The 13755-nt window shown below is 40.8% G+C and overlaps 1 protein-coding gene across 1 annotated transcript; it reads left to right on the top strand.

Moving 5' to 3' along the window:
- The first annotated feature begins 3751 nt into the window (after positions 1-3751).
- LOC310997814 (uncharacterized protein) lies at positions 3752-12844 on the top strand. The gene is made up of 6 exons (XM_083987611.1): positions 3752-3954; positions 4252-4352; positions 5585-5737; positions 5846-6027; positions 6664-7161; positions 12782-12844. The coding sequence occupies exons 2-5, from the start codon at positions 4298-4300 to the stop codon at positions 7108-7110; spliced, it is 837 nt and encodes a 278-aa protein (XP_083843737.1). The 5' UTR covers positions 3752-3954; positions 4252-4297; the 3' UTR covers positions 7111-7161; positions 12782-12844.
- Positions 12845-13755: the final 911 nt, after the last annotated feature.

Genomic DNA, 13755 nt, shown 5'->3' with positions numbered 1-13755 from the left:
TGTGTTCCCATCCCACAGCCCTATGTTCCCACATTTCTAACTTTTTTTTCACTGAAAATTAGGCCCGGTGGTCCCATAATAGCGTATTTTCCCCAAAAAAGATTTTGCACTGGTTGGGCTTAGGCAATGATGAAATGAATTGGTTAGGTTTAGTAAAAAAGACCAAGTAGAGGACAGACAGGCCAAATAGATAGAGACCAGAGAAGTAGAAGCAAGTCACCTGTTGATTAACGCACATTATATATAAAGCCTTGTCGGAATGGTGGGACGATGGCATGTCGGGATGACAGCATGTATCCGTTCCCACAGCCCTATGTTCCCACATTTCTAACTTTTTTTCCCCACTGAAAATTAGGCCCTTTGTTCCCACAGCCCTATGTTCCCATAACATCGCACCCATAGACATCTTTCCACACGTAGCAGAGCATGCGCCATGTGATAAATCTCAAACGTGGGAACATGGGCTGTGGGAACATAAGGCTGTGGGAACATAGGCATGGACCCGGATCGGTGACGCTAGTATTGAATAGATTATAGTACATTAATAGTATAATAGTAGTACATATACTCTACCATAGTCGTCAGTGTCTGTATTATTATTGAGATAAAAAAAGACGTAGGCTACATATGTTGGCTTTTACCTTTTACAACTGTGGTGTATTTATGTTTTCATAGTCATGAGAAGCATCGATCAACCTCGACGCCATCTAAACACGGATTGATGAGCCCCCCTCCCCTGCCAGCTTCAACTCTTGTTTCTGAGTCTCGGTCCACAGGTGAGTTCAACTTGCTGCTGCTGCTGCTATGAATATGAATTTGACCAACGTTGTCTTTGGTGGGATGTAAATATCTGTCTTTCATATCTAGCCCTTTCTGTTTTATGTGCCTCAAAGTGCTATTTGAGGTACTTCAGAAAAAGTATTATTGCACGTACAATATGTGTTATATATACATATATATAACACAAGTGCTATCTGCCATATCACTATACAGACATTGAGTAAATGTTAGTGATTAGATCTTTTGAGAAATATGATGGCCTGAGGATAAAACCTTTCCTTCACCTTAGGAGGTCCAGCACTCCACACAGAGTTGTTAACATTAATATATTATATAACTACAACACCCAACAACCATCAACACTAAAATAAAACACAGCTACCATAAGTTGTACCTCTAACCTTGTGTGGTGTTGGTGGAGTAATTGATCATGTTACAAGCTTGTCTATGGACTATACTCTGGTAGATGCTATGCAGAGAGGATAGGGGCAAACTGAGGGTCTTCTCAACAGTTTATATCAATCTTTATGCCTTTTTGTTCTGTCAAAACATCTTCCTTTCAACTGCCAAACCCAAGACTTCAATTTCTACATATAAACAGTTCTGTGTTTTGTCCTCTATGAATGAAGGGTAAATGTATGTTGATGCTGCACTGACGGTATTCTCTAATTGTGTAATCTTCACAGAGATGATGACTTCTTCTCAGTAGCTGGGGTTCAGGAATCAGACATTAGCTGCCCAGAGGAGACAGCTCTTCAGCAATTGGATGCAAGGTATGTTACTGTGACGACCATCCCTGCTGCCTTGCTCTCTCTCTCCTCACAGCAGCAGGGTGGTCAGTGGCCCTGAGCTGGTTCAGGATCAGTGTTTCCGTCTTTTGTCAAGTGGAATTGACTAAAACACTTTGTGGTTTCTTATGATTTAATATTTATGATGAAAAAATAAAATATATGATTAATGGATGTTACCATGTTTATTTCAAAACAACTTGAGTATGGTCCAGGAGCATGTAGACAGAAAATGATGCTCATTTCAGTTTGTTTGAAATCTCTGTACTTTGTTTTAACAGAAACAAACTTCTGTTTGTCAAACCAAGGAAAGGGAAGTGTTGGGACCTCAACCCCCACGTTTCAAACAAAGGACCATAGCTGAGAACAAAGGATGCGCGCCAGCAGCAAAACGTCCGGTAAATCACACCTAGGTGTGATTCCACCCAGATGTTCAAACACTGGCCTCCCATTGGTCAGCACCTGGGGGAAACCCCAAGAACCTCTGTGACGTCAGCAAAGGTTTAATTGCCGCGGCGATGCGCCACTCCCCGCTTTTTCCCGTGTGACAAAGTGCTGTAAGGAGCTCCGGCTTCACGCAACGAGTTACTAAAAGGGAGCAACCCAAACGTTTGAACTCAAGACCTAGGCCGCCGTTCTTCGCTTGCTGGACAAGTAAACTGCCTCAAGTTTCATCTGAAACACCCGGATCCTGTGGAGACCGCCCAGCAACCGCCGCTGTCTCTCTCCCGCATCTGCCGCAGAAGTGAAGATCGCCTTTCTTCACGAGACGACGGACCCCGCCGAGGACCCGGCTTCGTCATCAGAGTTAACTCAGCTAGCCCTCCTCTCTGCCACCCTTCCAGAGGACGACCTGTTTATCCTGCTGTGGGACGCTGCAGCCGCCCCGACGCCATCAGGTCGACGGACCTCTTCAGCGCTGGGAAGCACGCTTCTATTTACGTTGATTGTGCTGATTTTGCTGTATGTTTACTAGTTACTAACTAGTTGTTCGTCACGTGTTGAACACAATTCTCCGTATCCGCGTCAGAAGACCAATGAGGATACCTGAGCGTCAGTTCTTTTATCTTCACTGTGGTATTGGGTACGAGATTGGGTTCATCCTTGACTAGTGTGACCGATCGGCCCTTTGAGCCGTCGTTCCCTCTCTTCTCTCTCTCCTTTCCTCTCTACTAACTCACACACACACACACACACACACACCATATGCTCATTTTAAGCCATTGAGAGTGTATGCTGGCTGGACTGTTTATTCCTTTGAATTATCTGAATTTGAGTGTGTACTATCTATGATTTTGTAATAAATGTCCATGAACTAAAGTAGTTGTTCAGTGGTTATTTGTGTACATTCTATTGTGACGCTAAAGCTGGTTATCAGGGTCTGTGCTCGACTTTATGCTCCAACATTTCCAATTAAAAATCCACACCCAAATGATTATTGATTAGTAGGCTACATGACTTAACAGGCATCAATGTCATTGGTGATGCTGAGGCTCCTGTCGTACCCTGATGACCACTGACACAGAGTCACAGACTCTGCATCCAGGTTAACATTATTCACAGCAAGTACAGCGTTATATTATATAACTTCTTCATCTTCTGAGGTCACAGCTTGAATATTCACTAGTCTGTCACACATTCACTGCCCTGTCTGATGAAGACAAAAGAAAAAAATACATTAAAAAAAATTTGGTTGGCTCAAAATCAACACAGGATGGTAGAGCTAAGCCTCCTCTATGTGACACATACCTGTTTTTATTGTATTTGAACACATCTTATATTTTCTATGAATTTTTAATGTATTGAGAAGGAGCGAATGTCTGTCAAATATCCAACTTAAAACTAACTTCACTGCAGTCCTCTGTGGCAGCTGCAGGACCAAAAATTGACGTGAATTTCATTTCAAATTGAAATGTATGACATATTGTGAATTAAAATAAAGCTTTGGAAAAAAAAAACTGCAGGACCAAACTCCGACCAATCCGTGCGCTTCGCACCGAAAAACAAAAACCAATCAGATGCCTTCATGTCGAGTTCTGCACCCGCCCCCCTCTGTCCCTGCCTACTGCGCGTGTGCACAGTCTTCACGTCTCGCTGTTGCCGGAAAAAGTCAGCACATTGCTCTGCAGAACTACAGAGTTACAGAAGAACGGAGTTTCATGCTCATTGAGAAAATGCAGCACAAACCACCACTTCCACGGTTACTTGTAACGGCTCGCCCAGAGAAAAAGGCAAGGAAGAGAAAGGCTGCTAACAAAAAGGCTCTGGATAAAGCAAGAAGTCAAACCAGAGTAAACATCGGTGCAGATTTTGAGCGGTGGAGACAACTGAGGAACCTGAAGGGCCTGAAGAGTGATGCCGAGGTTGCTCTCTTTCTGTTGGACAGGTAATTATTTGTTTTGCTTCGGGTAGGATTTGTTATTTTCATGAAATATGTAGGCTAACTTTTGCTAACGTAGCTTCTATTGTAGCATGTATTAGCCTAATGCTAATATTAGCTTCTCTGTGGGTTTAAAACGGATCGGTGACGCTAGTATTGAATAGATTATAGTACATACATTTTTTTAAGATATTACTCTACCATAGTCGTCAGTGTCTGTATTATTATTGTGATAAAAAAACAAAAGACGTACATATGTTGGCTTTTACCTTTTACAACTGTGGTGTATTTATGTTTTCATAGCCATGAGAAGGATCGATCAACCTCGACGCCGTCTAAACACGGATTGATGAGCCCCCCTCCCCTGCCAGCTTCAACTCTTGTTTCTGAGTCTCGGTCCACAGGTGAGTTCAACTTGCTGCTGCTGCTGCTATGAATATGAATTTGACCAACGTTGTCTTTGGTGGGATGTAAATGTCTGTCTTTCATATCTAGCCTTTTCTGTTTTATGTGCCTCAAAGTGCTATTTGAGGTACTTCAGAAAAAGTATTATTGCACATACAATATGTGATATATAAAGTGATATCTGCCATATCATTATACAGACATGGAGTAAATGTTAGTGATTAGATCTTTTGAGAAATATGATGGCCTGAGGATAAAACCTGTCCTCTACTTAGGAGGTCCAGCACTCCACACAGAGTTGTTAACATCAACTACAACAACCACCAACACTAAAATAAAACACTGCTACCATAAGTTGTACCTCTAACTTTGTGTGGTGTTGGTGGAGTAATTGATCATGTCACAAGCCTGTCTATGGACTATAGATGATGATGGATATGGCAGGCCCGGCTCTAGCCATTTTGGTGCCCTAGGCGAGATTACTCCCAGGCGCCCCCCCAACAATGATCAATAATGATCATAATGATAACATAGCAGTGTATCTCTATGTCCCCTCTGACCCTGAGATACACAATTTGCACAACAATCAGTAAAATTTCATTGAGTAAATCCAGGGTGAAGACAAAAATTAGTCTCCCTACAGTCATGAGAATAACCTGTTGTAGTGTTTGAAATGGGTATACGAAAATCTTGACTTCATGACTTCACAAAAGCAGTGGAATGTACTGTATGAATAAAGGCTAAAGCCAGGAACACACCGGCCCGACCGTCGGGCTTCGGGCCTCGTCGGGGAGAGTCGGTCCACGTCTGTTTCGGTGCGGCCACACTATCTCCGACCAATTCGCGGAGCATCGCGCCATTCCCATTGAGAATACATTGGGTCGCGTCGTCGGGTATCCCAGCATGCTTTGCACGGCGACGCCCAACGGCGCCACCCAATGCATTTTCAATGAGTGCGACACGACACTCCGCGATTTGGTCGGTTATAGTGTGGCTGCACCTTCAGTCGGGGCTCGTCGGGCGTCGGGAGAGTAGACTCGTCGGGTACTCTGATTGGCTGTGTGCCAGCTATGACGATTATGACGGGCGGTGCTGTAGCGAATCAGCACGGTGTGTGAGAGGGGCGGAAGTGACGATAGTAAACAAACCACACATAAAACACATGGCGCAGGCAGAGACAAACTACATTTTGCTTCTTTTTTTGCATTGTTTTTTAAAAATTGACTGGAAGCCATGGCTACGTGGAGTGAAGCACTGGAGGAGCAGCTGGTTACACTGGTGGAAGAGAGACCACCGTTATATGACATAACGCTCCAGTGTTATTCCAACCGGAATAAAAAGGACACACTCTGGACTGAGATCGAGACCGAGCTCCGTTTATCAGGTAAATATCACCTACTTTTGCACAACTTGCAATCAATGTATTAGCACGACAATGCACAAGACCATGAAAGGGAACATATTACTGAACTATTTTTTTTGTGCCTTTCAGCCAAAGTAGTTCGGAAGAAGTGGGAAAACCTCCGTACGGTTTATAACCGTTATAAAAAGCCGGCTCCTTCTGGAAGCTCAGGGGCACCGAGGACACAGAGACAGCAGTGGATTCTGAGACGGCTGCAATTCATCGAACCATACACAAAGAGGAAGGAGAGCATGTCCAACCTCACTCCCAAGGTAATTTAAAGCGATAGTTCACCCAAGATTGAAATTTCACTCGTTATCTACTCACCCTCATGTCGACTAAGGGAAAGCTTGTTTTGTAGCGGAAGCTTCTCAAAGCTCCTCTTCCCGGTTCGTCATATCTGGACGAACTGGGAAGAGGAGCTTCGAGAAGCTTCCGCTACAAAACAAGCTTGAAAAATAGACTTATTTAATTTTTTGGGGGACAATTTCGCATTTCGGGGCTTCAATACAAGACATTACATACGAGCAGCATGGAGGTATTTGGATGTTTTTTGGTGTGTCTTTTTGTTACGAAGACAGTTGGTATCCATTTGCAACCGTTATATTGACATGCACTGCTACGTCGAGACCCCCTGTAACTCAGAGAAGCCACGGATAACTCTGAAACTTCTCCCAGCCCTTAGACGACATGAGGGTGAGTAGAAAATGAGTGCAATTTCAATTTTGGGTGAACTATCCCTTTAATTTATCATCTCTGCTTTTACTAAAATATGGTAATAGGCTATAGCCTAGTAATTAATAAAATGAATAATAATAGCTATAATAAGATAATGTTTGCTCTTCTTTGTTGTGAATGGCAAGCATGCACTTCAATTGTATTAAATCCCCACTTACTCTTTTGTTTAGGAATTGTGTGATGCTGCGACACCATCCACTGTTGAGTCATCTGAGGAGGCGAGTGAGGAGCCTGAATCTGAGTTTGAGTCTGACATCCCAATGACTGGCTCCCCCATGGCAGAATCAACCATCTGTGAACAGACGGTCATTGAGGCTTTGGGGTCCACATCAACCTCTGCGGGTTCCAACCTGAGCTACTGTCAGCAGGCCAAATGGAAGAGGAAGGGTCAGCATGGGGCAGTGGATGAGGAAGTGCACCTCGTGAAAATGCTCGGCAGAACACTGGAGCGGTTGGCAGCAGACACAGAACAGGACCAGAGAAATGACTATATTTCTGTGTGCTGCAAGCGGATTGAACATAGGATGCGCATGCTGTTGCCACAACAGCTGACTCAGTTTGAGTATGAGCTGGACAGTCTTCTCTACAGGTTCTCCCAGAACCAAGACAACAACTGAAAGAACCCAATGTTTGAAACTGAGTGTGCCATTTCCTTATTTTTCTACAGGGTATCCGGGGGGCTTGAAAAGTATTAATAGGTGAAATCAATTTTGGGAAAATGAAGACCCTTAAAAAGTATTAAAAAAGTATTTTCACGACTTTATAAAGTGTTAAATTTTGAAAGTATTTTTTCTGAATAGCTGTCCAAGAATTTGAGTCCTAAAAAACATTGTGAAATCATGTAAATTTATTAGTTGTATTAAAAAACAAAGATGAACTGGTACATAAAAAACTAGGCTATTGTGGGTGCCAGGGTTCGAACGTAACTTTTTTGCTCACTGGCCAACTGGCTAGTGAGCTTTAAAAATCTACTGGCCAGAAAGATTTTTTACTGGCCAAAAATTATGTATAGCTGTTTTGTATATTTTTCATTGTGTTGAACTGTTATAATACACTCATAAGCATTTTAACACATATCATAGCTATTAGCATATTTTTGTGTGGAATAAAGGAGTCAAGTTTGCCTTTTTTTCCTAAAAGGTTTATTTTAGGGATGCACATGGTTAACCGTTTAACCATTAACCTATAACAAGAACTTGACCGAATAATACTATCAGTTATTTATTTATTTTTTTTATTAGCTCCTTTTGCCCTCAACTCATGGGGGCGTGTCGACACGTGCAAACTTCCACTGCCTTCAGTCATATTTAGTAGCTAAAAGTTACACAGGAGGAGGACCGACACTGTGCACTGCAGTCCCCATGAAGGAAGGTCAGACAATAAATGTAGCCTACACTGACATAGATGTGCATCATCTGTATTAACGGCGCTGCAAAAAAAAAGAAAAAGACGTCGCAGGTCTCCTGCAGCTCCACAGAGGAGCTGTCAGAGGAGCTCTGCTGTTCCTCTCTCTTCAGTCTGGGGTTTGGCTGCACTTTCAATAAGAAAAGTTCCATATGAGCGCGATCAGCTGAGACAGAGCACAATGGATGTGGCATTAATCAGATAGGCTATTGCAGAGCACATGTGTATTTAACGGCAAAAAAAAAAAAAAAAATTGGAGCGATCTTTTTTTTTGCCGTTAAATACATGGATGTATTATAATAGATCCATGTAGAAAAACGAAACTTATCAACCAGCGCATCCAGTGTTTTCCATTAATAAACGAGTCTGTGGCGGCCGCAAATCTCTCTCTCTCCCTCACGCTATGGTGCACACACTTACACACACAAACACAGGCACAATAAAGCCCGGATCCTGAACCGGGCCGTCTGGGCCGTGGAACTTTGGGTTTTTGATACAAGTGGTGGCACAACTGAACTTTTATTTAATCTATTTTGGACTCTGGATGTTATTGATTTAGTTACTTGAAAAAAGATAGCCTAGCCTATTAATTCGCCTACGGCTGGGTGATTAAAAACGATCTCCAGTCGGGATCGCGATGGGAAGCGGGGAGGCAGGGAGGGAGGAAATGTTGTGAAAGGGAGCCAATGGTAAATAAAATGATCATTTTGGCTGTCTCCGGTCGCCATGTGTTATACTAAAGTATAAAGCTGATTGTTAAGACTAAAAAAGCTCTTTCTAAATGCTGCATTTCCATCATGGTCTGTTCATGTCAGCACATCACTCTGATGAGGAATAAAACACAGTGATCAAAGGAGACACCAACAGTCTTCACCAGCAGAGTTTCATTTCATTTCTCACTCCTTATGGACAAATGTGGATGTTTGCTGCATGTCTTCCCATCATGTTACACACACTATTATCATACGGTAGACGCACACACTCCATCATGCACCACTGAAGTCTAACTGTGCAGTTTCAGGAGAGAAAGGGATTATTCTAACTATAAAATACAGTTCTGATTGAAAATGTGTGTGAATGCTGAGAGCTGAAGATCATCGCTGAAGCAATGAAGACACATAAAGGAAGATATATCAAATATTGAAGTAGCTGAAGCAGTGGTTAAGATTAAAAACAAGAACGTTTAGGATGAATGAATGACATGAATGGGTTAGATAGAATCTGAATTGATTGGTGAAGCAGAGTGGATGAACAGGTCAGCGCAAGGAATCATGTAAAAGCTGGAGAATCTAGATGACTGTGATCACAGTCATACTCAGAAATACATTGAAAATCAAACAGCAAGCTAACGAAGAGAGGAAAAGAAAATAGTTGGGAGTTCCTTCTTGAAGTTTCAAGAAATGGGTTTCTTTATTCTGAGTCAACGACAAAAAGCTTAAAACTTGAAATTAGCAGTCAATCTGGTTGGCACTCAGGAACAACAGCTGCCATGTGTGGATTACAAAAAGTAAAAATAAATTATCTCGGAAAACAACAAACAACATCATCGCCTTATTGGTTGGAAGACAATGAATCTTGGAAAACAAACGTATAAATGTCAATTCAAGACCGTGGTAGCACAGAACTGCACAATTTATTTTGACTGATCCAGAAAAAAAATATCAAATGTTTAGTATGTATGCAGAGTTCCATAACCAATATGAGAAAAGAAAAAAAAGATGCAATCAACCTTAAATAGTGCCTCATACAGGGTAAACAATAACATGCAAAATCTGTATAATGCCCACTTACAGTTATTGTTGTCTTCTGACACCTACAGAATTTCAAATCAAAACAAATTATACATCTATATTTCTCTGGAAATATATAAATAAACCAAGTTGACTACAATATTTCCACTTAATGTTTGTCACATTCAAAATATGATGCAAAACTAAAGAAAGAGTTTTGACAACTGACACTGTAAATATGAGGAAGAAGGAGTTAAAGCTTTGATTGACTTTGGTTTGTTCTATCTAAAGCTGTGAATCACCTGCATGGTGCACTTTAGTGAAGCCTTTAAACCATCAGCACTAACTACTATGCTGTTTTGAGCATGAGCGTTCAAGAGCCCAATGCTGGTACCAGAACTGTTTTCTTTACTATTGCTGTCTCTTCCCAAATTAAAACCATGAAGACTGGCTTGATTCGTTTAAATTGGGTGGACAGTTGATCAAAACTAATAATTTCATGTATTACATACATTTAATAACACAAATTAAAAGCCCCCCAAAATGCTGTGATTCCTTCTTTGTTCGCATAAAGTTGTGACAAAGCCAGCCAAGTGAATAAGGCAAGTGAAGAACTTGCTTTCTTTGTATAAAAAAATGTGTTCGTTCCAGATTTGTGCAAAAGAAAAAGAAATGTAAAAATTAAAAACAGAAACTAAACTGAAATTTTCAGATACAAACTGTTACAAGATACAGGCCCTGTTTTTTCACAACCTTCTCCACCTACTGTCCAACTTCCCCTCTGACTCTGTGATGTTTGGAAGATGACATGAACTGTCCAAGCTCATCAACAGAGTCAGAGAGAGGCTGAGCATGAAATAAAAAAATAAAATAAAAAAAATACGGGGAGTGTATCTGTAAAATGAAACGAGCAGGTGAATGTTCTTGTAACTTATTTCAATGAAAAACAAACAACAGCAAACAGAATCAACACTGTTTCTGAATTGTGCTTTCGACACCATTTGCATAATGACTGACAGTCACAATGAAAGAGAAAATACAAAGTGATTGATACAATTAAACTGAAACACAATCACACTACTCAGAAAAAAAAGTTAGAGATATTGGGCTTTGCAGTGAAATGTCAGAACACATTTAAAATACACTTTTACCTTTACAGGTGAATTTGACCTTCTCTAAACTTTTGAATGCACATGTCCAACTGTTCAGTGTTTCAGTACTTATAATATAACATGCTGTTCTCTAACAAGGTGATACACCACAAACATTTCAGTGTCTGATCCATGAATCCACCACTAAATATTCTGCTTCAATAACAGTTTGTATTGAAACAGTCTCTTCATCATGCTGTTCACATTCTGACGTCATGAGACCAAGACGTAGTGTTGTGGTCAAGATCACCTGACCCCAGACCCAGTCAAGACCGAGACCATTTTCAAAACCATTACTGTATTCAGAACCAGTACTCATAATAATAATCATGTGGCTTGATATTTACATTATTCCTTGGCTCAAAAGAAAAGATAATCTTATTTAAAGTCCATATTTAATTGAAAGTAAGTTTGGATTGAACAGAAAAACACAGCACAGAACCTGCTAAGTCTTCCTAACTTTTTACACAAACATATACTTTTGTAGAACAATTTAATTATCTTCAGATTTTTTAACTACATGACATAAACCAAAGTGAGCGAGTGACAGAGAGACATTTGTGGTTTGAAAAAAAACAACAACTGCAGCTGTGGTCTTGACTGGTCTTGAGAAAAAGAAAACTGAGTCCAGTGCGACCGAGACCTTGAAAAAGGGTTTAGACCTCAAGACTGGTCTCGAGTACCACAACACTACTAAATGACACCTAACAATCCATCAGCAGTACTTGGACATGTGGAGGCTTCAGACGGGATGCTGATGTTTTGTTGATGGAGATGAGGAAATGACCATTTAATGCCCTACTTCCATGATATAATATCACTGTAGCATAAACTTTTTTTTACATTTTCCATAAAATTCACCTTAAAGTCAAATATGTCTAACTTTTTGTGAGCAGTGTATGTCAATCTCTAGTCTGAAATTCTAAACCGAGTGGACGGAGCTCACCCAGATAAAGTGTTGTGTAGCTCAACACTTGCATGTGGTGGAGAGAGACAAGGAAACATTTCTGTCTGTTTCAAACTACTTATAACTCAAAAACTGGAAAACCGACAAATAAATAAAAGTGGAACACGTTTTTGACAACACCTGTCAATATGACATAAGGAATGCTTCTGTACATTTAATTGGAAACAGGAAAGTTATTATTTTCTAGTTTGTGTTCAACACATAGACAAAGGGCATCTTTCTCCAGGTATGTGCATGTACCTGTTCCAGCTGACTGTGGTGGGAGTTTTTATCTTCAACACAAAAAATACTTAGAATGAAAAAACAGTAAATGATTTGAAAAATGCCGCCATCTAGTGAGAGGTTTTGAGAAAAACAAAAGAGAAAAAAAACACCAAAAATCTGTATTTCCATGCAGTGACTGTACTGCATGTATTACATGTTATAAAACCTGGTGATGCAGCATGCAGTTACTGTAAAGTAAAGAAAAAGTGTTAATTTACAAGAGGAAACAAATATGTTTTTCAAAAACTATCAATGTATCAAGGAGCAACTATTACTCACCCTTTGTATTTCCTCTCATCTATGCAATCTATTTACAATGACTGTATTTTTTACACGCACAATCCTTTCTCTTATATTGTACAATACTTACAATTTGCAGCATTGAATGGTGCTGTCCTTTGCCTTTTAATATATGTCCTATATATGACACATTATTATAGTATTTCCACAATCATTCAAATGTAATGTAATGATGTAATAGCTGCAGGTAAAGGTATTTTTTTAAAGGGCAGTATCAAGAAGGAATCATCAAGAGGTTCTTTCTCCCTTTGTTGTTTGGTTTTTCATGGAAACATGGCATTTATCTGCGCTGTGAGCTGCTCGCAATCCTTAATCACAGTTGCAGTATTGACGTCACATTAAACCCAACGAGTAGCATGTGATAAGTGTCCGTGACTCGCTCTCACTCGCTAAGAGTTTATACTGTAGATGGAAGAGTACGCAGTCATCATCAATACGTCAGTAGGTACAGTGTCTTCTCCCCCCCCCCCAGGTGCTGTGATGGTTGTTCTTCTCAGTTTTATGGAGGTTACTTTGCTCACCGCTGCCACTGGAGCCTTCAGCGTTACGGGCCCTGGGTCCAGCCAACCTGAAAAAACTTTGAAACACCAACTCCAACCCACAGAGATCTTCAAATGTCTTCAGCTTCCGTCTGTAGCTTCTTGGAGACAGCCTTGAGTCGACCTACTTCTTGGCCAGTTGGAAAGGATGTTGACCCTTCAAATGAATACAATTTAATCACTTGAGAAACACATGGAAAAGGAACATGGGGATTGAGATTTGTGATAATAACAGGTTATTTATCAACCCTGCAATGCCTATTTAAGTGTTTCCACAACTGGGGAGTGGCAGGCCGCCCTGGCTAAGCACTGATGTACAGTAGAGCTGTGGCCAGAGGTTTTGAGAATGACACAAATATTGATTTCATATTCTACTGCCTCAGTATTTATGATAGCAGTTTGCATATACTCAAGAATGTTGTGAAGAGTGATCAGATGAAGTCCCTTTTTTCCATGAAAATGAACTTAAAGGAGACATGTTCTGTCCCTTTTCCACAAATTAAAATAGTTCCCAGGTGTCTTAAAGACATGTCTGTGACATGCTTTGGTCAAAATCCCCCAAGGATCAAACATCACAGCTCTTTTCATCCTCTCAAAACAGCCCTGTTCAGAACAGCTGGTTTCAGTGCCTGTCCCTTTAAATGCAAATGAGCCACTGCTTGCCCCTCCCCCTCTACCAGTACCGGTACTCACAGGTAGGGGTGTTATTACGCAAATTTGAAAACTTATGACATCTTTGAATCACAACTGAGGGAAGAGCTCGTAAAACCACATGGATTTCAACCGAGGGAGCCTGAAAATGACAGATTTCTTTGTCAATTCTCACATTTTGGGGGCCAGAAGGCAAGACAAACACCTAAATATATGTTAAAGAGCCTTCAAAAAGTGATATTCCCATAATATGACC

This window comes from Trachurus trachurus (assembly GCF_905171665.1).
Source record: "Trachurus trachurus genome assembly, chromosome: 15".
Lineage (NCBI taxonomy): Eukaryota > Metazoa > Chordata > Actinopteri > Carangiformes > Carangidae > Trachurus > Trachurus trachurus.
Note: the sequence above shows the minus strand (reverse complement) of the source record. Positions and strands in the feature narration are given on the sequence as shown.

What these genes read in the sequence shown, in the direction of transcription:
- LOC310997814 (XM_083987611.1), top strand. Translation starts at nt 4,298, where the DNA reads ATGAGCCCCCCTCCCCTGCCAGCTTCAACTCTTGTTTCTGAGTCTCGG. An exon ending in GACCGAGCTCCGTTTATCAG is followed by an intron (nt 5,738 to 5,845) that starts GTAAATATCACC and finishes TGTGCCTTTCAG; the next exon opens with CCAAAGTAGTTCGGAAGAAG. An exon ending in TGTCCAACCTCACTCCCAAG is followed by an intron (nt 6,028 to 6,663) that starts GTAATTTAAAGC and finishes TCTTTTGTTTAG; the next exon opens with GAATTGTGTGATGCTGCGAC.